General features: G+C 39.6%; 1 protein-coding gene across 15 annotated transcripts in view; it reads left to right on the top strand.

Annotated features, from left to right (window-relative positions):
- ATP8A1 (ATPase phospholipid transporting 8A1) overlaps positions 1-27,072 on the top strand; it is a 241,088-nt gene that overhangs the window by 110,399 nt on the left and 103,617 nt on the right. For all 15 annotated transcript variants that reach the window (XR_016393271.1, XM_089911849.1, XM_089911844.1 and 12 more), the window contains 4 exons: positions 1,400-1,469; positions 7,034-7,118; positions 11,924-12,063; positions 26,744-26,882. Coding sequence is in view for 14 of the 15 variants with exons in the window: in XM_089911849.1 (XP_089767975.1) it covers positions 1,400-1,469; positions 7,034-7,118; positions 11,924-12,063; positions 26,744-26,882 (434 nt within the window). In the remaining variant the exon portion in view is untranslated. The remainder of the gene's footprint in view (positions 1-1,399; positions 1,470-7,033; positions 7,119-11,923; positions 12,064-26,743; positions 26,883-27,072) is intronic.

Raw genomic sequence — 27,072 nt, 5'->3', positions numbered from 1 at the left:
AGAAAGTTGATGAGTTTGGGACCATGCCATCAAAGCTGCATTAAGAGAGACATGAATCATGAAGGGCTGAGATAGAATACCTGTATGTGATTACAAAAAGGGGCCCAATTAAATGTAGTCCTAAAGCACAGGAATGAAGATCAGAGATATTAATACAGTGGGGATTAGAGATGGAGAAAGAGAGAACTAAATACTCCTAGACATTTCTGGAGGAAACTCCAGCTGTATGCTATGACACCAAATCTAACTGCTATATTGCACTCATCTCAGTTTTTTAGCCACAGAACGTCATAAGGTAACACAAATAGACGCAGACACTTGAGAAGTCTTTTTTACCCCTGGTTTCTGGAGAGAATATGCTTATACACAATTAGTTCCAAGTGAGGCTTATCGTGTGCAATGCCATACCTGTTTACTCTGTTCACTGTTACTTGCAATCTCTTTGCTAATGCATTAAAAGATGTATGTTTGACTAACAATTTTTATCTGTCTGTATTGCCAACATAATGTTAAATTGTTTGTGCTCATTAACTAGAGTTTGCAAGATAAATTAGGTTTTTTACATGATGCCAGTGGTTTGCTAGTAATAATTGAAAAATGATAGTCATGAAGGCTTAAGTGGGTTTTTAAAGTTCTAGTGTTTGCCTTTATGTGTGATTGGATGTGTACTTAAAACTGACTTTCTGTTTGAATAAAAAAAAAAAAAATCCCACAAGGACTCAGAGGCAAAAAATACACAAATCAATTTTCATTGCAAAGTAAAGGAGCTGTTACAATGGACGATTCCTGGACTGAATGTCAATATTATGACATAGTATGAGAGTGTTTCGTGTTTGGTAATTGCAATCATTGTTGCTTTTGTTGTGGTCATCCACTTATAATGCTTGTTGTCAGTTTATTTATCTCCTGTAAAAATAAAATACAGTGTGTGTGTGAAAAAAAAAAGTTATAAAAATTCACATAGACAAAAAAAGATAATTTCTTTGAAGTACGGTAAATCAGCCATGTTTGAATATCAAAAAAAATTGATTATCATTTCCCTTTTTAATAATTCATCGAAAAAGATACTGGCTTAAATATTTTTTAAATCTGAAAACATTGAACTAGAACTCTCCTTTATCCTGGTGGATACTAACTCTTGCAGGTTTCTAGGGAGCTATTTTGTAAATTATTCCTCTAGGGAAGCAGATGGTACCCTGGTGCCTTAAAAAACATAATGTAACTTTCAAAGGACTCAACTATACACCCAGGGGATGGTTTGTGTATGTGGAAGGATCAGCCTCATCATTTGGTCAAATTTATTTTTTCACTGGGAGTATTAAAATATGTGAGACGTGACAAACAAATAGGTGTATCTTCTCACTACGCTGACACATTGTGGAAAACCTCTTTCTTTCAGTGCTAGAAAAAGAATGTCAGTGATTGTTCGCACTCCATCCGGGAAGTTACGACTTTACTGCAAAGGAGCCGTAAGTTTTTATTTTTGTCTTTTACAGTTTTGATTTACGATGGTTTATAATGGATACGTTAAGCATTCTGCTACGGAAATGTAACACAGATGTTTAGCCTGAAGCTGCTGACGTCCACTTTGGGTAGTGTTTTATAGTAATAGTGTTCAGCCTCTTCTGGTGAAATATGGAATTCCTTCTGGGTAAGTTTGGTGCTTTGAAAAAGTTTGGCCTGGGTTATTTATATAATTCAATGTTTGGTACATAATATTTGAGGTTTGTTGTTTAGAAATATGTTAGAAGCCAGTTAAATACGGAAAATATTTTAAAATTGAATAAGAAATGTAGTGACCTATACCAGTTTGAATTTAATTTTTTAAAGGCCGTAGAAATGGGGGAAAAAATGGATCACAATTACTGCTATAATTTCTTCATGTGGAGACTACTATTTGTATTGTATTTGCATTGGTTATTATTAATTATAACAGAATTTCTAACTATTGGTTGGCTATGGTATATTGGCAGGTTATATTGACAAAACAGTCATTCTGACTGAATTTTTCTAGTTGAAATATGTCTACACTCATGGAAATATAAGAAATCTACTGCCCAGGGCCTTTTCTTTCTAATTCTTAAAATTAGTTAATATTTCCCTTTTGAATTATCCTTTCCAGGTACCTAGTATAGTTGGAGTAGTCAGGTAACTTACCAACTTGGAACTTTCCAATTTCAACTATAATCACCAATCTTGCTTTATTACATAGAACTTGGAAACTGAACTTACCAAGAAGCCCAAGCTTATTATTTGAATTCCTGTTGAGAATGTTTTTCAATGCCTTGGTTTTAAAGCATTGAAATGTAATTTTTGAATGCCTTGGTTTTGAAGAATTTTGGTAGAATTATTTCATGATGTCTCATGAATGTAGTTTTAGAATTCCTTTGGTTGTTGATTCAAACATCTAACATTTGTTTGCTGTGTGCATTTTATCTACTAGACTTTCAACTGGATTTGGGGGTTAGGAAGATAAGACTCAAAACTTGTCAGGAGCTTAAGACTACTCAGGGAAATATATATAAAGAGAAGATTAGGATACAATATTAAAATATATTGTAAAGATCTTTCACCTCCCAGTGGTAGCATTAAGTGATAAAGTAATAAGGAGAGCCCTTAAGACCTCCCACTTTAAACGGTTTGTATGTGTCCAGTTTAACTACACCCAGTCCACATCCTCTTTCCTTAGTTTTGAGTAATCCAGCTAGAAACTTTGTTTGGGGCATTAAAGCACTGAATAAAAAATAAAAACATTGGACTTCTTTTTTGAATAATCATGGAGATAGTTTGCATACATTAACTTGCTTATTGCCACTCCCAAATTAGCTATGGTATGTGGTTGAATACTAAAAAAGCATAAACATGTAAAACAGCAAGGTGCATTTGAGAACTATGTGCAGTTTGGCAGGGAATAGCAGAATGTGAGGTTAGAAAGGTGAGCATGGGTTAAGTCATGGGTTTTTCATGCTCGAGAACTTGTTCTTTCTTTCTGGATCATTCTGATGCCATTTAGAAGGTGATTTAAAGCAGAAAAGAGATGTATAGAGAGTTAGCAGTTGAAGCTGTTGACTACAGTCCAAGAAAAAGTTGATAAGGATCAAAACCTTATAACAGACAATTGCAGAGAGGATTAAGAGGACAGAGATTTAGGACTTAGTAATTGATTACATGTGGGTGATGAGGGAAGAGATGATCTAGGATTCTCAGATTTCTGTTTAGCTAACTAAATAGACTAAGTGATACCACTTACTAAGATAAAGAGTTGGGAGCTACATCTGGGCCATAAGAGCAAAGATACCTGCATTTCACAGGGGAAGATATATGGTGTGCTGATATAGGAGTTAAAAGTGTAGCTGGAAACTAAAAGCAGGGGATTGATGAGATCTCATATGGAGAAAATAATGCATGAAAAGAGAGGAGGGCTAAATGTGAAAAGTAGAGGACCCAGGAAGGACACTGAAATTTGGAGGAAAGCCTGAGGAGTCCGTTGATTCCTTGGCAGAGCGAATAATCAACAGTGACAAGTGTAACAGAATACCTTAGTAATGAAAGGCAATTAAGAAGTCTTCAACGGCTTCCCTGGTGGCGCAGTGGTTGAGAATCTGCCTGCCAATGCAGGGGACACGGGTTCGAGCCCTGGTCTGGGAAGATCCCACATGCCGCGGAGCAACTAGGCCCGCGAGCCACAACTACTGAGCCTGCGCGTCTGGAGCTTGTGCTCCACGACAAGAAAGGCCGCGACAGTGAGAGGCCCGCGCACCACGATGAAGCGTGGCCCCCGCTCGCCGCAACTAGAGAAAGCCCTAGCACAGAAATGAAGACCCAACACAGCCAAAAATAAATATAAATAAATAAAAATTTTTTAAAAAGTCTTCAAGAATATTTTCCAGTCAACATCTGTTCATAGTGTGATGCACCTCCTTTATTCCAAAATCATAGCAGTGATGGATATAGTATAAAGAGAAAACAGAGGTAGACCAAAATAGGTATAGAAAATCAAGGTGGTACACTGAACTGAAGTCTTGAGCTGAGATGGGTAGGAGTCCCAGGCCCTGGGTTGGGAATCAGGGAGCAATGTCTAGAGTTTGGTTTCTATGGGACAGTGGGCACAAATGGTACTTTCTGTAAAATGCAGATAGGAGCCAGCCTCCCCTCTTTAAAACCTAAGATAGTGGTAAACTTCCTAACCAGGAGAAGAGCTGAGGAAAGCTCATTCAAGCCCCTACTGGAGAGTACAGAAAACCACTAGATTGAAATGCATGTGAAGAAGGAAAGAACAAGAGCAAAACTTGGAGACACATGAGGAAATCTCATGTCGAAGAGAGAACAAACATGTAAACAACTGGAGCATAAACTCACCCCAGATGAAATCATTTGTGTAAACTGTTCTGACAGAGGATGTTTAGAGCTCAACATGATAAAGAAATTACAGTTATTTTTAATCAAAAAGAAATTTGGGGGAGAGGGGAGAATAGGTTACATGTAAGATAAATTAGAAATCATAAATAAATTTAAGAAAAAAACATCAACAAATGAAATAAGCTCTAGATAGAGTTGGAGAGGTGAGGATGGAGTTAGTGAATTGGAAGATAGTATTTGAAGAGTTCATTTAAAATATCACACAAAGAAATGGGGTGTGTGTGTGTGTGTGTGTGTGTGTGTGTGTGTGTATGACTTATTTTTCTTGCTTTTTTCCAGATTTTCAGTAATTGGGTTGTCTTGCTTTGTTAATTTTTAAGTGAAAAAGAAGGAAAAGTACACAATACACAAGTTGTGTCTGCAGTAGTAGCCAATTTAGGGAAAGTTACATTTACACAAATAAAAATTTAATTTATTCAAGAAAATAATCCTACTCCAATATTTATATTCAAGAGAGAAATTAGAAACTTGAGTAATACACTTAATGCTTTAGGGACCTTATAGTGACTGAAAATTTTCAAATTAAGTGCCCCCTAAATAAAATTCTGTGCCATATGCAAAAAAGACCACATCTGAAATTAGTTATTTCTAGCCATTCACCGCCACGGCAGAGGCAAAGTGCAGATAATTCTGAATGGCACACATAAGCACAGTAAATGTTTGTCTGTATTTAAATATAGATGTGTATAATGTCTTAGGAAATATTCCAGCCCCAGCTTCATGCAGCAGATCAATCTCAACTTGGTGTTTAGCTGGACAACAAGGGCAGATTCCTTGATGATTAGTAACTGGCTAATTTATAGCAAGATTACCTGCATGACGTCAGTATAAATTACAGTGCTTAGCTAAGTAATTATATAAGACCTTTTTTTTCCTACTTGACACTTTATTATTACTGATTCTTGAATTTCATTGTGTAGTTCTTCTTTATTTGGCTTTACTGTATGATGTGGTATTCCATATAACTGAAATTTGGGGATAACTAAGAATTACGTCAGTGCTTTATTCATTTCACACATATTTTTTGAATACTTGCCATGTGCAAGGCACTGTAGGTGAGGGACAGAGCAGCACTGGAACTTCAGACTAAAAGATGAACAGGAAAACGATGCTTTGTATGAAAATTTACCAAAGACAGATTCTTAGCCGTGAAGCCTAGGCTCTTCACATAAGTGACTGTAATCTGACAGTGCATGCCACTCCAGCAGCATCACCCCACCATGATTTTCCACTTTTACCTTGCCAAGGGCTAAGACACCAGATACGTAAATCCATTTAGGGTGATCATCAGTTTCTCCCACTAGAATGCTTAACTACATTGCAGAATTTAATCTCCCTAGCTTTATTACGTATCACTTTTGTTTTCATGACTTTAATTTTTTTTAAGATTTTCTTAATTTTAAAATGGCCTATTTTAATTTCATGGAAAATTTCATTAGCCTTTCAAAAAAAATAGTTTGTAAGTTATACCTTTCGTTCTCAGAAAGGAGCCATGAGGGGAAATTATCATTTCCTTTTGCTTTGCCCCTCTTCCCATTCCACCACTGAAAAATGAAGAGAAATTCATAATTGGAGCCTGGAATATTCCATCTGTTCTGAGGTCACTAAGTTCTGTTTCTCTCAAGGGTTCTAAATCATACTCCATTAGTCTGCTTCCAAATCTCAGCCCTGAGACTGGAGACCCCAAAATGAGTAATGCCACTGAGAAAGTAATTGCAGGTAAATGATTTATTTTTTCCTGGTCTAATAAAACCATGAAGGCCAAATACTAAAATTCCTAAAACATTAAATCCAAGCTGAAGAACAACTAAAGGAACAATAGGCAATTTATAAAGGGACAAAAATTAGAGAAGCGTACTGATGTTTAAAGTTAAAGCTGAAAGGGACTTTAAAGATAATCCGGTAATTTAATTTTACAGACTAAATAAATTGAGCCGTAAAGCTAAAGTAACACAATCAGAAATATTCATCTGTAAGGCAATGCTAGGCTTGTCCAAGATCCTCCCTGCTCTACCCACCAGCCCACTCCATGAATTTAGACCTGTGTTTCTCAGAGTTTGTTCTTTTGTGAGCACCAATCCCATGAAGATGCCCTAACCGCTAAGAGGTTCAGTAGTAAGTTTGGGGCATATACCATACCGCCCCCTTGGAACCACCATGCGCATTAGCGTTTTAAAGGCTCTAAGAAGTATTGCAGCAGGGCAAGCTCTTTCGCTTTGTTTAGTCCAGCATTTCCCAAACTCTTTGAGTCCTGGACCATTCTTCCTTATAGCACCTATGAACACTGCATTGTTCTGCAAAATCTTCAGGGGTTGGGGGAGATACTGCAGCACATCACAGGTGGGCGAAGTATTGATAGAATATGAGGTTTTGAACATTACAGTAACTATGGATTTATTCAGAAAGGAGAAAGATGAAAATATAGGACCAGAACCTTATTTCTTAGTGTCATAAGGGAAACAGTGTTATTAGGGAAAAATATTTTGTGCTTCAACACTAATGCTAAAAGTGATTTTTTTAATACTCATTTGCTGCTAATAATGTTGCCAACATCAACTTTATTAAACTCAGAATTCTTAGTTTAAGTGTGTTATACCTTCTGTTCGTTTTCCAGGACACTGTAATTTATGACCGACTAGCAGAGACTTCAAAATACAAAGAAATTACCCTAAAACATTTAGAGCAGTTTGCTACAGAAGGTGAGTGTATGGCAATAAAGCATGATTAAAATAAAATGAAATCATATACTACTAACATCTTACAGTATCATTCTTATTTTACTTAGAGATTCCTAAAGTAAGATAAAAATAAATGTTGATAATTTAGATTATACTCTGTGCTGTTCCCACCCATTATTTTTATTTCGCTCTCCTGTATTTATTAAAATTTTGAGAGACTTTGTCCCCACGTTTTAGGGCCTATAAATCTGTTTGCTTTTTAGAATAGATACTGTTTACAGTGGGTTTTTTTCCCCAGCATTTCAGACTTTCTTCAAACACACAAATGGTAACAAAGGGCACCCACAAGTGACAGGCATGGTCCCTAAGGCCTGGCTCAAAGGCCATGCTGGAGGATGTGAGGGACTTCTCAGCCCTACTCCCTCAGCAGCTCTGTCCCTTCCTACTCTACACCTCACAGGCACCTCTGAGATCAGTTAAAAGTGCGCAGAGGGCTTCCCTGGTGGCACAGTGGTTGAGAGTCTGCCTGCCGATGCGGGGACACGGGTTTGTGCCCCGGTCCGGGAAGATCCCACATGCCGTGGAGCGGCTGGGCCCGTGAGCCATGGCCGCTGAGCCTGCGCGTCCGGAGCCTGTGCTCCGCAATGGGAGAGGCCACAACAGTGAGAGGCCTGCGTACCGCAAAAAAAAAAAAAAAAAAAAAGTGCGCAGAAACTAAGTTACTGTAGAGGAAGTTGGGCCCTGCCTCGCTGGCAAGAAAGAGGAGCAAGTTCTGAGGAAAAGATGGAAGCGGGCTACTGGGTCACCACTCAGGAGATGCCAGGCTGCTCCCTGGTCTGGCCTGCGTCACCCACAGCCTTGGACCTGGGCAGAGAAGGAAGCAAGGAGACACTCCCAACATGGCAGCCCTGGGCAGCTGGAGAGTGTGGGTCACTGGTCATGTGATACCCCAAAGCCAATGACCAGACCTCTCTCTGTTTACAGTTTAAATGCTTTATAGCTCAAGCAGTGCAGAAGGAAAGAAACAAGAGTCGAAGAACTGGGTATTCTAATCTAAGAAAGAGGAGAAGAAATAAATAAATCTCTGTAACTATTAAAATAGTTATTCAACTTAGTGTCAACTCAGAACTTTTTATTAAGCCCCTACCACCTGCCAGGCTCTGTGTGAGACCTGAGAATCCGTGGCAAACATGCTTAGTTCTGTCTCTGTTCTACTGAAATGTAGTCTAGGGAGATGATCTAGATGAGATGAAAGGAAGTGAGAGCTGTTACACATTAGGGCCAGTTCCTACAGGAATTTATAGAATCTTATCTCTAAACTTAACAAAAGTGGCCAGCGCCGTATCTGAATCTCCCATCCAAGTTTTCACTTTTGTCTGCGTCTGCTGGAACTGTTGCCAGTGGCACCAAGCCTGACCTCTGATCCAGTCCTTTTCCTCTTAATCCAAGCTACAGAAAGATAGGAATGTTTTTAAAAGCACTAGGCTTTGAAAAGCAGGAACATGAAGAACCTTCTCCCATTTCTCCTCCAAAAATGGAAGAGCATGAAGACCCACACATCTGTAGAGTTCAGATTTCATGAGGCGCAACTTGAGAGGGGCTTGGCAGGTACAACCTACCCAGCACACAGCACAGGTTCCTTTTTTGAGGAGGGTTAGGGGAGCATCTTTCTGCTCTCTGGTTGTGATGTTAAAGATATTCCAGCTCCTAGACACATTCCAATTGGCTTGGCCTCCGCCTCCACCCCTTTCTCTCTGGCCCTAGGTGAGCAGCACTTGTGCACCATGGCTACCCCAGAGTAAGTTTCCAGCCAGGTTTCCAGAAGAGAAAAACATGTCCTAATATGGCCTAAAGATTTAAGTTCTACTCTAAGAGATCTGGCAGTGGACAACCCTACTCCTTTCTTGGAAGATGGAGTCCTCTGGCCACTTTATGTCCTATCTTCTTTGCTTTTTTTTTTTTTTTTGCTCTGTTGGGTCTTCACTGCTATGTGCAGCCCTCTCTAGTTGTGGTGAGCGGGGGCCACCCTTCACTGCGGTGAGCAGGCTTCTCATTGCAGTGGCTTCTCTTGTTGCGGAGCACGGGCTCTAGGCACGCGGGCTTCAGTAGTTGTGGCACACGGGCTCTAGAGCACAAGCTCAGTAGTTGTGGCACATGGGCCCAGCTGCTCCACAGCATGTGGGATCCTCCCAGACCAGGGCTCGAACCCGTGTCCCCTGCATTGGCAGGTGGATTTTTTTTTTTTAACAACTTTTATTGGAGTATAATTGCTTTACAATGGTGTGTTAGCTTCTGTTTCATAACAAAGTGAATCAGCTATACATATACAGATATCCCCATATCTCCTCCCTCTTGCATCTCCCTCCCACCGTCCGTATCCCACCCCTCTAGGTGGTCACAAAGCACCGAGCTGATCTCCCTGTGCTTATGCAGCTGCTTCCCTCTAGCTATCTACCTTACATTTGGTATATATGTCCATGCCACTCTCTGACTTCGTCCCAGCTTACCCTTCCCCCTCCTCATATCCTCAAGTCCATTCTCTTTGTCTGCGTCTTTATTCCTGTCCTGCCCCTAGGTTCTTCAGAACCTTTTTTTTTTTAGATTCCATATATATGTGTTAGCATATGGTATTTGTTTTTCTCTTTCTGACTTACTTCACTTGTATGACAGACTCTAGTTCCATCCACCTCAGTACAAATAACTCAATTTCATTTCTTTTTATGGCTGAGTAATATTCCATTGTATATATGTGCCACATCTTCTTTATCCATTCATCTGTCGATGGACACTTAGGTTACTTCCATGTCCTGGCTATTGTAAATAGAGCTGCAATGAACATTGTGGTACATGACTCTTTTTGATGGCATGCAGATTCTCAACCACTGCACCACCAGGGAAGCCCCTCTTCTTTGCTTCTTTTTCTGACATGGTCCCAGCCATATTTTAGTTGACTTGAGATCACTAGCACCTAATTGTCTGAGAGCTAAATGACCTTGAGCAAGGACATTGTCTTCTTGGGAACCTAGTTAACTGCATTTATCATGGCTGGCAAATGCTCCCCCCTCTTCCTTGTTCCAGCTCATTAACTTTTTTCTGGCTGAGGGTAGCCTCCAAGTGAATTATAAAATTGACAGGCATTGAGCACTAGAAGTAGGTCACTTCAAACATCAGCTGTGGGGCTTCCCTGGTGGCGCAGTGGTTGAGAGCCCGCCTGCCGATGCAGGGGACACAGGTTCGTGCCCCGGCCCGGGAAGATCCCACATGCCACGGAGCAGCTGGGCCCGTGAGCCATGGCCGCTGAGCCTGCGCGTCCAGAGCCTGTGCTCCGCAACGGGAGAGGCCACAACAGTGAGAGGCCCGCGTACCGCAAAAAAAAAAAAAAAAGAGAGAGGGAAAAAAAAAAAATCAGCTGTGATTGTTTTCCCAGGGTATTCCTTTTTTGTCACTGTCCCTCAGTTTTTTAGACTCTTTATACTACAGATTCACAGTGGTAAAAGAGCAGTAGTAAATACAACCATATATCCCAGTTAGAGGAAGGTGGCTCTCCCAGTAGACCCCATTGGGGTCCCTCTCTTCCTTACTTCATAAGCGTCTGTGAAGCCACTGTGTTCAGCACTGGAGTTACAGGTATGAGGAACTCCGGGACCCTGCCCTTCAGGAGCTTCAAGCTAATGTAGGAGATCACAAGAAAAACAATATGAAACATTGTCATTCATACCACAGGAGTGTTGGGGATTTCTGCCTTTGGGGTCTGGGTGAGAGGAGGATGCTTCAAAGAGATGGTTTTAAGAACTGAGTCTTAAAGTAGATGCAAGGCAGGCAGCAGAGGGGGTTGAGAGAGGGGGGAATGGAGAAAAAAATGACCAGTTTGTGCAAAGACCCTACCATGGGAAGTGAATGGCAGAGAATGAGGTGGAAGGCAATTGATATGTGGTGACTGAGCCAGACTCTGAGGTTTGGACTTCATGCTGGGGAACGATTAAAAGACTTCAAGCAAAGGAATAACCTGATGAGATTCATTCAGATTTTAGAAAAGTTACTCGAGGCATGGAGGGTGGATTGAAAGAGCTGGGGAATTGGACACTAAGGTTCCATTGAACTTGAATCAGATTTCAACATATTGTTTGAACTGAATCAGTGTTTTCGAAATGAGACTTCGTTAAATAAAAACGGAAGTGTCAATCCAAATTTAAACCACTTCTTTCACCCCAAAATGAAACTTCGTGCTGTTTGCAGGCACCCCTTACCCACACTTCAACCCCCCAGGAAAATTAACCTACTATTTGTCACTATAAATTTACCTTTTCTGGACTTTTCTTTTAATGCAATTCTACAACATGTGATCTTCTGTGTCTGGCTTCTTCCACTTAACATAATGGTTTTGGAGGTCATCTATGCTGCAGTATGCATCACTACTCCATTCCTTTTCATTGTTCAAGAGTATTCTGTTGTATGGATACACCAGTTTTTGTTTATCTCTTCACCAGTTGATGGACATTTGGACTGTTTCCTTTTGGGGGCTGGTGTGAATGGTGCTGCTAATGAACATTTACCTACAAGTCCTTGTGTGGTTGTATGATTTCATTTCTCTTAGGTAGATGGCTGGGAGTGAAATTGCTGGGTCATATATTTATGTTTAACATTTCTAGACAGTACCAAACTGGTTTGCAGAGTGGCTGCAGCATCATTCTACCTAACTGTAAATTTCCTGAGCACCAGATAAATATCACTGTGCTATGGGGAAAAAAAAAATAAGGAAGTGTCAGACTTCTGAACAAAATCTTATTTGATGTTGTGGTTGGGGGTGTATGCTCCCTTTTTTTCAGGGTTAAGAACTTTGTGTTTTGCCGTGGCTGAGATTTCAGAGAGCGACTTTCAGGAGTGGCGAACGGTCTATCACCGGGCGTCCACGTCCGTGCAGAACAGGCTGCTCAAACTGGAAGAGAGCTACGAGTTAATTGAAAAGGTACGTGGAAGACTGTTTTGCCCGTAAGGCAAGTTTGGTTTCCAGAAAACTTGTCTTAATTCAAGGGGCCAATAAAATTAAAATCAAAATATCTTGACACACCGCTAAACTGTTGAATCTCCTCCGGCCTAAGCACTGACAGCTCTTAAAGTTTTTGCTGAAAAGTCTCTGGAATTGCTTTATATAGATCTGGGCTCTTTTCACGATTTTGGATCAAATTTAGTCTCATCTAGCAATACCTTTGCCAAAATCTTCCATTGCATCAGCATTGCTGAAGGTGTGCATGCCTCCTGCCCACACACAGACATGCACACAAGCTGCACTCACATGCATGTGTGTATACAGTTAATGAAGGCATATAATGTGTAATACAAAGTAATATAATAAATATACAGCTTGTGTGACTCCATAGCCAATCATATAGAATGTATAAGTGAACAACCCAGTGCTTATACCTGGCCTGTCATTGTTCACTTAGATACATCCATCATTTCTGCCACAACTATAAATATCCTCGTTTTACCGACAAAGAAACCAAGGCTATTCAGCCAAAAAAGTGATGGATACACTATGATTGATGCTGTATAAATAGCAAGAAACCTTGCTTCCTAAATTAAAAATAGCAGACATTTTTATGTTGTACTTACCGTGTGCCACGTGCTATTTGTAGCACTTGAATCTATTAACCCAGCGGTCCCCAACCTTTTTGGCACCGGGGACCAGTTTCATGGAAGACAATTTTTCCACAGACCAGGGAGGGAGGATGGTTTCGGGATGATTCAAGCACATTACATTTATTGTACATTTTATTTCTATTATTATTACATTGTGATATATAATGAAATAATTATACGACTCACCATAATGCTGACAGGAGGCAGAGCTCAGGCGGTAATGCGATTGATGGGGAGCGGCTGTAAATACAGATGAAGCTTCACTCGCTCTCCCGCTGCTCACCTCTTGCTGTGGACCAGGTTCCTAACAGGCCACGGACCTATAGCGGTCCATGGCCCGGGGGTTGGGGACCCCTGTATTAAATTATTTAATCTTCATAGCATCCCTTTGAGGTAGGTAGTGTTAATTATCCCAACTGTGCAGATGAAGAAATCAGGGTACCAGAGAGGTTAAGTAATTTTACAGATTACTCGGCTCATAGAGGGTGAACCAGAATTCTCACTCTGGCTCCAGAGTTCATACTCTTAGCCACTCGAGTATCTTCATTCTGACTTCCTAATTACATAATTCCTTCAACTATACTCATGTTTATAAAGCATAGACTCAAGCTTGCTTCAAGTTGATCTTGCCTTCAGATGAGTGACGACTGACATGTTTTTTCTTCGTCTCTCTCAATGTACTTCCTGTCTTGGATGGTAGCCAGCACCATGCATGTCTCCCTGGACCCTTCCCTCCTTCCTCTCCCCGCATGCCGCCCACTCTGTGTAATACCGGCAGTGGCGTGGTACAGCTGGAGGTGGTTTTCTCTGGTATGCAGTTGCCACTTGTGACTGTAGATACTGTCCCCCCGTCTTCTCAGTGGATTGAGATCACTTTAGAAGCTAGTTTGTGTCTCATCTCTCCCTTATATTTGAACCTATTTTGTATCCTCCTTATTTCTCAGAAGACTTGTGATAGCATGTATGGAACCCTCTAACTCGATAAATCCCACCACCGCCACCAATTTTAGATGTGCACACACAGCAGGAGACTTGTTATTAATCAATTTATTGAATTTCTCTCTCCCTTTTTTTTCTAATATCCTTATATATGGTTATGTCTTTGGAATATTAGTGAAATAAAGTAATTTTTTATTTATGAGACCATGACTATAATCTCTTTCAATATCTCCAACCAAAGTCCCATATTGTCTTAAAGTACTAATGGTATTGATTCTTAATCTTTGGCTTTTCTTACTCTTTTGAGAAGTTAAAAAAAAAAAAAACTGTTTGGAAATGATTCTTTTTCTCCTGTCTCCTTTCCTACACAGCCTGAATATAATGTAGCCTTTTCCCCTGTGGCAATGGTAGAATTAATATATAATAACTGAATAAAAATATTTTAAGTGGATTCTAACCATTAAATTTTGTTTCTACTTGAAGTGCACTGTAGCAGATTCTGGAGTTCAATGTTTAATGTGCCTAACATTTTTACTGTGAATGTCCTAGAGTTTATAGATTCGATTTTATAGGTTTAACAGTTGTGTGTGTGTGTGTGTGTGTGATGTCATTAAATTTTGACTTCGCTCTTTTAACTAAAACAGATGTTCAACCTTTCTTCCAGCAGATGGCGATCGCGAGTCACATTGAAATTTAAGTTGCCTGGGGAACTCCATTACATGTATTTATATATTTTTAGTTTACAGATACAGAAGCCTCCCTTATGACTGTCTCTTACCTAAAATAAATGAAAAAGGGAATTTATAGCTAATTCCTCTTTACTTCATGATAAGCCATGCTCTGTTTTATTGAAAAATCAGAAAGGTGAAGAGATTGGTTCCCATGGTCAGCCAGCTTGTTCCATATAAGGACTGATTTTCTATATCCCCTGAAACCATCGTTTCTTTCAGTAATTAACTTAAGTAACTTTCATTAAGCGGTTAATAGATGCTAGGTATCAGGGATGCACAACCAAATAAGGAACACTCAGTGTGGCCCTCTGAGTGTCATGGTCTGAACCAGTTCCTCTAGGAAATCCAGAGGAATGACCCACGAACTTGGGCCATAGCAAGCTTTCAGAGAGGTGGTAACTTTTGAAATGAGCCTCAAAAGATTATTTTACCAGTTAAAGGAGAGCAGAGGTCTTCTTAAAAGAAAAAGAATAGGCACAATGATACAGAGGGGTCCCTGCAACTAAAAGCTGCTTTTCTGAAAAATGATTCTCCCCCCTGATCGTTTGGGGAGTGTGGGGTGTTAGCGGGTCTCCCTTGGTCTGAGCTTCCATTCTTTGTTAAAATCAGCTGGAATTGGTATTCAGGAGGAGTTGTGGGGGACTGTTACCACACATCGTAGTGAGGCAGGTTTCAGTGTGTCAGCGCAGGTTCTGCTGGTGTGTCACTCTAACTTAAATTTAGCTGTCATAGTCCTAGGCTCATCCATTTTGGCTTCTTCCTTGGCTACTTTAAATGAGACTCGTTTTTTGTAATCTATTTTTCATATGGTTGGGATCTGTTTTTTATATAGACCATAATATTGGACTTGTAAGATAATGACTTTTAAACTGTGAGAGTGGTTTTCAAATCTCTCTTTTTTTCTAAGAGCAGAACCCATTTTCCAAACTAAGTATTGCCTGAATATATTTATATATTTTCAGTGTATATGTAATATACAGAAGCAGAGCTTCTCTGATTAACAAGTGGAGAGGTGGGGAGAAGCCCCTAACTGTCTCTCCCTTCAGACCCTTGCCCTCATCATGGTCCACGAGTGGCTTTTCAGGACTCTGGGGCTCCACGGAGCACAGTTTGGAAACCAGATAATATTCCGTATGTGTGTGAAATTTTTAGGAAATGTGCTTCTCAAAATTTCTATAGATATTTTCCCTCGCTTTTCAACAAAAGATCAGAACATCCTTGTGGTCATACACAAGACGTTTCTGGCCAGTTTTGAATTAATGATGCAAAATGCCATTGACACATTAATGGTAGCGTTATATTAAAGGCATTTAAAATGTGGAAGATTTGTAGAGCTTTTCCTGAAATCAAGAATGTATTTTTAATAAGTTACAAAATAAGTGGAAATATTATAATATGGTTACGGTTGTACTTTTAAACCCTGCTATCTGTCTTATCCCTCCAGTGTTTGTTCAAACAAGTAATTCAGTTTTCAAAATTTAGTTAAAAGCCTTATTCCCTTGGGAGCTATAACTCCTAGCATAATTCCAAAAACATGTATCAAAATAAGCCAAGAAGATAATGCCATGTGTCCCCTGGTGCAATGCTTTGTTACTTTTCTACCCAGCTCATCTGAGCACTAGAATGCCCCCCTTCACCTCCAGGGCACAGTAAGGGAGAGAGGATGTGAAAGGTTTGAAAAAGTTCTCTGGATAGGGTTTTCCCTAGTGACAGTCATTTTTAGAGGATTTAGGACTTTTACATCCATCTATAAAATATCATCAACATCTCTGCTACACAGTTGTACAGCTTGGTCTCCAACACTTGCGTTCAGATGGTAGACTTTTCAGGATTAAAAAGAAATCATTTCTCTGATGCTATGAGTTGTTTCAGGATGTTCCTGAAACATCTTATTTCTTTTACGAAATAAAGGTCAGGAAGGTGACATTTATTACTAGGAAACCCAAGACATTCAGGAGCAAGAAGGCTCACATAGTTAAAATGCCAAAGAGATTATGAGAATCACATCAGATACTTGAGGTGTCTTTACCCAATTTGAGGAGAATTGTAGCATCACTTGGGTTTTGTGGACAGAAAACACCTTTTCGTCTCTGTTCATCACCACTTGAAAGAATTTACAGTTGTCTCATTCTTTCAGACAGCACACTTGACCTGTTTTACCTTCTTTAGCCTATTTCTTTTGAAAGACAATGTATTTGGACTTGTAATTTAGATTATGAAACCACTTATAGTGTTGGTCTATGTTTTTAAATATTAGATTTTTTTTTTTTTTGGCGGTACGCGGGCCTCTCACTGTTGTGGCCTCTCCCGTTGCGGAGCACAGGCTCCGGACGCGCAGGCTCAGCGGCCATGGCTCACGGGCCCAGCCGCTCCGCGGCATGTGGGATCTTCCCGGACCGGGGCACGAACCCGTGTCCCCTGCATCGGCAGGCAGACTCTCAACTGCTGCGCCACCAGGGAAGCCCTAGATTATTTTTTAAATTAAGAATTTATTTGTTATTTGGTCGGGAAAAAATTGCAAATAAGTAACAGAATAATTATCAAGTCTTATACTTCATTAGCAGTGGTTTCTCTGTAATTTCTCACCTTCCTCTTTGGTCTGCTACTTTATATTTATTTCTAAGACACAAATTTATTTGCCTCATACTTACAGTATGCTGCTGGATTCCTTTGAAAATTAGTGGTACAGAGGGCTTTGATCTTACTTATTGGGGAATATTTTATAATTAAACCATTGGTTGAAATATGAAGGTATTCCTTCATGGTAAATAGAGTTTTTGAAAAATTTTTTATATTTATTTGCTTCAATAGGGAAATGCAATTGCATAAATTACCTTCTAATCACTTCTGATGTTTGAGAAAGCAAATTATTTATCTTGAGCATTACAGAAAACAGTGAGATATAATACTTGTCTAGTATTTCCCTGGTGATAAAATTGTTCCTGTCGTCTTCTCTTATTATGAGGCATAAATTACAAAATATGCTTTTTGAAAAATCTAAACTTACCCCATACTTTTATCTGTTAACGTCTTTTAGATTAATTATGGGTCAGAGAGGATCATTTTTGAGCTTAAGAGTAATCGAAAAGCTACAATTTTGGCAGCATTTAGCACCCCTTTGAATCAGATAGCTGTGTTGTGTCTTATATGCACAAATTTTTATAATTCATAGTTAATATATATCTTCCACTAGATTGAAGCTTCATGAGAGCAGGGATCGTTTTTATCGAACTCATCTCTGTGTCTCCAAGAACTGCCTGTCTGGCCTGTATTAATCACTGAATAAGTATTTTATGAATAAATGAATGAGTCAATTAAATAATTAATTCAAAGGCTAAATTTACTTAGTAAGTGCTTGCTTAACGAAAGCCTGCCTTCTGTTACCCACATAGTTCATGCTTTCTGCACATTTGAGGATGTTGGTTTCAAATGCGTTGTCACTAAGGATACTTTAGGGATGTGTTAGAAAAGGTAGCTAAGGATTTTAAAGGATGCATTCGTTAGAAATTTAGACTCAGTCATTTTTTTAAAAACCTGTCTTCCTACTTATTTAACATACGAATGTGGGACACACTTGGTCGCAAAGATTCAACAACAAATGCCTCAGCACTTGTCAGGCTCTGCTGTGGGCTCAGGGGGCACAGGAGGGGGAAAGGATGGAAAAATCCCTGTCTTCATTTCAGTGCAGGGAGATAGGCAGTAAAATTAAACACTGGAAAATGTCATTGCAGACAGGGCTTAGCACCCTGGGCTCCGCGATAGGCCCCGAGATAGGACAGTGAGGTAGTTAGTGATCTTTTTTTTTATATTATCTCCTTGGTTCCTCCCCAGAATATGGTTGACATTTCTGGGATTTTTTAGAAGACTGCCTTGATGTGGCATAATACAGATTGACCACTACACTCGGGGGTAACTAAGAGCAGTCCAGCACCCTTCCCAACATATGGTGGGGAGTGGTGTAGAGGATTCCTAGAGAAATAGAAAACTTAATGAAAAACAGAACTTTTCCTGAACATTTATGACTGCCAAATTCACAGTAATGAACATTTATGACTGCCAAATTCACAGTAATTTCTGTATTCGAACTGAATACTTTTTCAGATAAAACCACCCGTTTCTATTCTTAGTAGCTGCCTATATCACTTTCATTTGTACTAAAAACTGAAACGTACTAGATGAAAATTTACATGATGTACTGGTGATTGTGTGGTTTCAAATTCCAGTAGTTTCCTGTTTTACTGTTTGCTTAAGAACATTTGCAGTCTGTCAGCTTATCTACTAAGAAGACCTGCCAGTTTTTGAGCCTCTACTAAGCTTCAAGTCCTCTGCTCCTTAACTTGATTAGTTAGTTCCAGGGGCCTCTAACGTGGGGTACACAAAATGAACCATTGGGGTAAGCAAGAAAATGTTATAACTTCTGTTTCTATTTATGTTTTACTCATCTTTTTTTTTTTTTTTACAATTTGTTGTTGCATCTTGCAATATATATAATTTATTAACATTAACAAAGCAAATCGGTTATGCAAAAGATATAGACATACCTAGTCTTAGGTAAGTACTCAACATCTTTTCCTACCTGTACTCAAAAAAAAAAAAAAAAGTTAAGATAAACAATCTATTTTCATCCTCAAAACAACTCTAGTACAGCCATATTATTAGCCTTATCTTGCTGATGTAGAAATTCTTAAGTTATTTGCTGAAGGACACATATCCAGTAGTTGGCAGAGCAGGGATTCAAATCCCAGTTCTGTCTTAATTCCAGATCTCATGTTCCTAATCCGTATGTTATTCTGCCAGCATGGTTTAAAAGAAAGCAAGAATGTATGTAAAATGTTGGCGACTTGAAAAGTAAAATGTAACCACGTGTGTAGTTGAGTCATCATGAGATCAGCCCTTGGGGTTGGGAGGCATGGTATTCAGGACCCGTCTGCATAGGAAATGAGGCAGGCTGTGTGCACTCTGTGTAATGTAATGTACTCTATCCTCCTTAGAAATGAAGGTGGGGGGCTTCCCTGGTGGTGCAGTGGTTGGGAGTCCGCCTGCCGATGCAGGGGACGCGGGTTCGTGCCCCGGTCTGGGAAGATCCCACATGCCGCCGAGCGGCTGGGCCCGTGAGCCATGGCCGCTGAGTCTGCGCGTCCGGAGCCTGTGCTCCGCAGCGGGAGAGGCCACAACAGTGTGAGGCCCGCGTACCCCAAAAAAAAAAAAAAAAAAAATGAAGGTGGGAATATGTTTTTCATGATTTTCCCTCAACTCGTCTTTAGAGTTTTCTTAGTGAAAGTACTTAATATTCCCTTAGATCTCTAATCTCACGCTTCTCCTTTCTGGCTGATCGATCCCTAATTATGAACGCTTTGAGGTAGACTTTCCACACTGGGTTTTGCTCTCTTCTCACTCAGATAAGATGGATGTGTTGTTTTTGCAGGCTACACCCAGTCGCCTCTCAAATCCTGATTCTTTTCAGCTGGGTGTGTGAATTCTGACCTTAGTTGGCAAGCCCTTGGCTCTGTGACAATTCAAATATGATTTCTGTGGTTCAAAAAGCACCAAGTTAAAACCTCCTTCTTGGCCTTGGTTGCCTAATTTCTCCAGAAGCAGGCTAATGAGCCATGCCAATGATTTAACGCTGTTAGTCTTAGTGTACTCTAGCTCAGCTTAAACTGAAAGGACAGAGGTATGAGAGTCTCTTCTGTTAAATAAAACCCCTTTGTTGTGTGCAAAGAGATGTTGAGAAGAGAAGCACAAGAGTGAATGATGCCCAGTGGAATGCAGACCAGAGAGAAGCTGGTGATCTTTGAGAGCCAGCGTTGTAGAATGGTTCTGAGAATCCCATGGCCACCAGGGCCTCTGTATTCCAGAGCTACCGTACCTTAAAGCTAAAGAGTTTGATGACTGCCACAGTCTTCCAACTGGTCTGGCAACCTCCATTCTTCCCCATCCATCCCCAGTTGGCCACTGGTGAACCCTGTGAGTGTAAATCTGATCCTGTCCCTCCCCTTCTGCAATTCTTCCCCAGATGCCCTTTGCCTTTGGAATCCCAAACATAAAAAATAGCCCCTTTGATTTCCATTCCCTGCCGGTTTTTCAGGCTTATCGTTTTCCTAACTTAGTACTCAGAGTTTGAGATGACTGATCCAATTTCATCCTCAGAACAACCCTATTAAATTAGCATTATTTAAATCACCACACACCTCGCTTCATTTATCGGTTCCATATTGACTAAATGGCAGCTTCTCAAACACAATGTGCATTTGCATACCTCTGTCTTTGCAACATGTGATTTCTTCTGTTTGGGATTTCTTCCTGCACCCCTCCCCACCTCTCCCAAGTGCCTGGCTAATTCTTAATTCTTCGTTTAGGATTTTAGGTCAAATGTTAACTCGTGTTGGATGGTTTTTTGGAGCCACCCAAACTAAGAAAATACTTATTTCCTGTTTTTATCTTTTGTGCTCACAGAAAATTTTGTGTTTACTTCTAAGGTAGTATATAGCATATAATAAAGTGATTATTTAGGGAGAGTACTGTTTTTCTCTGATGGTAATCGTATATTACAGTTGAGAGGCTCTGTCTATAGTTTGGGATTGCAAGGAGAGGTGAGAGAACTGGGACCAGAGGACCTAAGGCCAGGCTAAGAAAAAAGGGTCAGAGCTGACCCAGGAAGTATCAAGAGCAATCAGTCAGGATGGAGGCCGGTGCAGAGATGCACTGCTCACCAGTATTATGCATCAAGGGTCTGCGAACTCCAGCGCAAGAACCACATTCACCCACTGCCTATTTTTGTAAATAAAGTTTTATTGGAACACAGCTCCATCCATTTGTTTACAAATTGTCTTTGGCCATTTTCACACTACAGTGACAGCATTGAGTCATTGCAGCACAGAATGTACGACTCTCAAACCCTAAAATATTTACCATCTGTCTCTTTACAGAAAAAGTTTGTCAGCCTTGCTGGAGACAAGCAATTAGGTCCTCAAACCAGCAGCATTGTCACCAATGTACATTTCCAGGCCTCATCTCAGACCTACTCAGTGAGAAATTCTGCGGGTAGGGCCCACTGATCTGTGTGTAATAAGCCCCTCAGGTAAATCTGAAGACCGCTGCTCTCCATTTTTGCTCCTGTGGCTAATTACTTGGGGCTTGATGACAGCCAGGCAGCAGGGTCTAGGAGAAACAGGTACCAACGCAAGGCAAGGGGGTACAGTCAGAAAACAAGGAAGGGAGGATCCAAAGAATGGATTCTGAAGTACAAATTCGAGGGAGGAAGGGACTATGGTTGTGTCCCACCATCTTGCCCAGAACTACCTGCTCGGTGTGTGTGTGAGGGAAGGAATGCAGACACACATGTGTGTGTGGAAGGAAACCAGTCCCAAAATGTGAGTCTGGGGCCTGCAGGTGGAAACAGGAAACAGGTACCCCTGGCAGGAACGCCTCAGGACTGAGGCTGAAACCCATTCACAGAAACAGAGTATTACCAAGAACTGAACAACAGAGACAAATGTTTAAAAACCTGATGATTTACATAAAATTCTAACTTTCATTTAATCTCAGTTTTACTTTCCATTCGCTGCCTTGGGGTGTGTATTGATTCTTGGTGTCTTGTTTCTACCATCCTAGCTCAGCTGTACCCCAGTTTGACCTGACATAATTTATTCAGCCTCCCCAAAGCTATTAACTGAATGAATCAGTGTAAAGCACGTAGTCGTATCTGGTATTTCTGTGCTAAGGAAATGTTTCTTCATCTGCCTAGTCACAATCTTATTTTATGTTGTAACAAAGGTTCCCAAATGTTACTACTATTTATTCATATTTACTCCAGTGATAAAACTTTATTTACCAGTATTATTCCTTTTATTTGTCTTCAAAGAAACTTCTGCCCGATAGTCCATGTTATCGTCTGAAGCCCAAGTTGATATGAGTTTGATAACTATGCTTTTCCTCATTTAGGAACATATCATAAACTTTTAAAAAATACGAAATAATCTAAGCCCTGACACAATATTTGCTTATATGGAAATAGGTCATTTTAAGGTTCTGTTATTTCCCAATATATGTAATATAAATGTATTGGGGAAAAAACACAATTTCCAAATCTGTCATAATACATTTTACCATAGTTTTTAAATACTCTACATGACGTTTGTATCTTCACTAGGGTAGAAATTTTATACTTATATCCCTTTTTAAAAGCATTACATTATGAACATCTAAAAGAGAAAATAAGATTATTGATGACTTTTCTAGGTAAATAAATATTATTTCATGATTTTTCACTGATAATTAAATCTATATTATATCAAAGAGGCATCAACTGAAACCTTTATAACTTTTGGCACAGTGACATTTTGAAAGTAAAATTTGTCTTTGGAGGGTTTTTTTTTTAATTCCATAAATGCCATGGGAATTTTATCACATTTCAACACTTGCTGAATATGTAATTCCCATTGTGACCATTAGTGGCCATCTGTGTAAGGTAATACATGTTTGGGATGAAATTGATTATGGCCTAAACGCTCTTGTGTTATGATCAGGAAAAGCACGCAAAGTTCAAATCTTTTTTCCTAATGATCATTGTGTAGCTAAAGATATTCATTTCCAGAGGCTGAACAGCCTATCACTCAAGATCTAATCTCACAATAAATGACACCAGGGCCAAAGGAAAGGAGCCTGCAGAGCCTTCCACTAAAATTAGTAAGTGCTGTACCTGAGGATAAAGGGAAAATTAACAGGCTTTCAAATGTAGTTTTTCTTTCGTAGGCATCAAAGTAGACCCACTGCAATTTTGCTAAATATTCAGAAATGTTTCATTAGAAATTCCTGTTACCATAGCCACCAACATGCTCCAAGTTAACCTACTTGTAACATTTCTCAGCATATTCATTGCTGGCCCTACCTTTTTGGTGCTTTATATTATCTTTGCCTGGTTTGGAAAATGTTTCCTTTTTACCTGTGCAAAACCAGCTGCTTTCCTTCTTTCAGATATGCTTTCAGTGTGATCTCCCCCATGCAGTCATTTTATTTTTATTAGGTTTGTGCAGAGTAGTGTATACCCATGTACTTCCTGAGCTCATATATCCCCTTAAAGTAGAACTAGAAAATAGGCAAATAAACTTGTTTATATATTTCTAATTAGTGTATTCACATCTTGGCTCTCACATTACCTAGTTACCCCAGGGTTTTGTGAAACATACTACAAAAAACATACTTTTTTGGTTTAAAATTTTTGAGAGCTTATATTACTGAACTATCTTCATGATCGTTTAAAATCTTATCATGCTTTCTGTGGAATATCTAACATTTGAACACAACTATATCCTGATCTTCCCTGGCACATGGGCCAGAATGATTTAGCTACTGATTTCCTAAAAGTAGCCGAAAGAACTGATGAAATCATTGTCTCAGTGTTGAAATTACGGCAGTTGTGCTGCTGGCATAGTTGATGCTGAACTGGTCTTCCTTTTCATTCTTGAACTTCTTGATGATGATGATTCATCAGGTTTTGATAGATTTCAAATCTGCTTCCCATTAAAGATAATAAAATAATGCTATCTTTTTAAAGAAGGAAATTTGCTTTCCTGTCTTATATATTATATACTAGGAAGTCATGCATCAAGTGAATCTAATAGCTGCATAAGTTATTTGGAATATATTGAAGAGAAAATAGTCTAGATTGCAACAATACTTTAGAACATTTGGATTGGGGTTTTTTTTGGTTTTGTTTTTTGTTTGTTTGTTTTGTCATCCACTCACTCTGCAAATATACCAAATGCTGACTATCAGTTTTCTGGAGATACAGTATAAAGGTGAACAGAACCTGGTCCCTACTTTTCCTTTTTTCAACTTAAAATTGCACTTTTTATAGGTAGCCAGGGACCAAAGACTCCCCAGTGCTCTTCTTCAGCATCTCCTCGGAATCTGATGTGGTATGTCTGGGCTCACAGGGTTTCCTTTGAGTCATCACTTAGTGCTCAGGCCAGCATTGTTATGAGGAATATGCCCAAGTTAAGGACCCTTCACTCCCTCATGCCGAATAGGGACATCAGCCTACAACCAGAGGAGGAGCTGCATTTGTTCCTCTACCTAATATTACTTAAGTAGAAACGAACTTTAAGAAGTCAATGCTAACCCCTCACAGACTGATGCCTACTTAATTTACTTCAGCCAACATTTATGGGGCAGAGACTGGGAGTTGACCACTATCTTGGGTACCATCCTAGACACAAAGGGACAAGAACACGATGGGCAATACAGAGGATATTGGTTCAAGTCCTGCCCTTCCGTAATCTATCAAGTTATGTCACTGTGACAAATCATTGCCCCCCTCTGGGCTCCTGTCTCCTCATTTGTGAAGAAACAAGGAGCTTGAAGGCATGATCCCTAATTTTGAACAAAACTACCAGAGTCATACGTTTAAACAGGTAATCTTAATATGATAAATTAAGTATGTATAGATGAGCAAAGTTCTATCAGAGCACAGCAGAGGGGAAAACTTGTTTTAAGAAATAAAGGAAAACTTCTTTTGGACTTCCAGGATGAGCCACGTTTCACCAGGCAGAGCCGTGGTGGATGTGTGTGTGTCTGTACACATAGCTACACACGTAAACACATGCATGTGTATATATACTAACACTGATGCATAGGCTCGCGCATCTATATTTAAGCCCTGTGGCAGAGACTGCAGGCCAGCTAATTTAACACCTATTCCTACTGCCCTTCTGCCTTGCCCCTCCACTGAGGCTGGAAAAGCCAAATACTAACAGTTCAGGATGGCCATGTAGCACCATCGGGCCAGTTGCTGTATTTGGAAATAGACTGAGGACTTTTAGAAACCCTTTTGCTTTTCAAATAAGGTGCTTTTAGCACCTTTTCCTTGTCTTCAGTGTGGCTGTTATAATTATAGCTGCGACAGCCACCTTGAGACACTGAGAGAGATCTGGAGAATGCGTGGAAATATAGTCAAGCCAACGATCTTATACCCATAGCTACCCACTTCAGTACTAGTGATGTTAGAAGTCTTTATTTAAGCCACTTTCAGTCAGATTTTTTTCTATTATTTATAGCCAAAAACATTCCTAAGCAATATACTCATCAACTACACACACTCACTCTTATGTGTTTGTATATATATTTAACTTTATTTTCCATGCCTACCAAGACTTGGGGTTATTTTTAGACTTGAATTGTGATGAAAAGTAAATAGGACTTAATGTTAAAGGGAAAAATAGAAAGTGGAATGCTTTCTTTATTATTATCAACCCAGACACTATCCTTTGCCATAATCTCCCTTATATCTAGTCTGTCCTTGTCTGATATTGTAAATTAAAAAATGAAGTCAAGAAGGGAGAAAATAGTTGAGAAGAAAGATAAATGCTGAAGTAGTTCATTCTGGAGGTTAGGTTATGGGGAAAATGGGTAAGACTGAGAATCGGTTGTGGCTTGCAGAACACCGTTGGGAAGGGTACCCAACTAGTGACAATGCCTGGTCCCATGATGCAAAGAAAGATTTAAATCTTAATCCATTATTGCCCATTCCTATGTATTTAGGACCGAGAACACCATTATCCGTTTCCATTTGGCAGGCCAGGTTTCCCTAACAGCCAGGAGATTGTTCTCACTTTTCCCTCCATTTAGGAAGATGAGAGAAGCAACCATTCTTCTTCTTTGTCAGAGATGAGAACAGCTTCCCACAGTGTTTTGGTTGTGTTCAGTCTTGTATGAAAGATACCATCTAAGGAGCAAGAGATCTTTAATGGTCTCTGACCTTCCACTATGCAAACATGGAACCATGTGAAAAACACTCAGCCCTGTTCTTTCTTTCAGAGACTAATGCTATCACTTTGTTTATTGCTCCTTTCTTCATCCTTTCTCATTGTATTTTGTGTCTACATTTCCTGACACTGCATCAAATTACAATTTAATAGTGTTAGCCTGTAACCTTACTCTTTTTCAAACAGATCAGTTGGATTACTTCTTCACTGTGGTGATCTTCCATAGTTTTTGTTTTTATTTTTTTCTTAATAGCTGCCTGCTCCTTTTTAACTGTTTTTGATTCCCCCCTTCTACATTTCTGTGTGTGTTTTTAGAATCAGTTCCTTACCTTAGGGAGGAGTAAGATAAGACAGGTAGCTTCAGGGAGCCTAAGTCTCCTGCCAAAAGTACTGGATGAAAGTTAGGGATCCTTGAGAGAGAAAACTCAATGGGGTATTTGGAATTTACAACAAATTCATGAATTATCGTTTAGTCTCTGATTTTAAAACATATATACACTTCAATTTTTCATTCTTAAAGAATCTAAACTTTTTTTTAATCTTAAAAAATGTTACCACTCTCTTTCTCCAGAATCTTCAGCTACTTGGAGCCACAGCCATCGAGGATAAATTACAAGATCAAGTGCCTGAAACCATAGAAACTCTAATGAAAGCAGACATCAAAATCTGGATCCTTACAGGAGACAAGCAGGAAACTGCCATTAACATTGGTAATTCACCTAATTTAAACTTTAAGTCATGGTGCTTTTTAACATGTTTTGATATATTTTAGAAGATAGATTTGAGATATTTCAAGATTTGAAAGATTTGGTATTTTCAGATTTCCATATTTGTTAATATCATTGGGCTTGTCTATTTACTTATGGCCCCAGTGCCCCTTTAAATTTGCAATGATTGTAT

The sequence above is a fragment of the Delphinapterus leucas genome, chromosome 5 (genome assembly GCF_059928025.1).
Source record: "Delphinapterus leucas isolate spDelLeu-1000000601 "Yukka" chromosome 5, BTC_Dleu_Yukka2, whole genome shotgun sequence".
NCBI classification, from domain to species: Eukaryota; Metazoa; Chordata; class Mammalia; order Artiodactyla; family Monodontidae; genus Delphinapterus; species Delphinapterus leucas.
The sequence above is the reverse complement of the archived record's forward strand: the minus strand, read 5'-3'. Positions and strand labels throughout refer to the sequence as shown.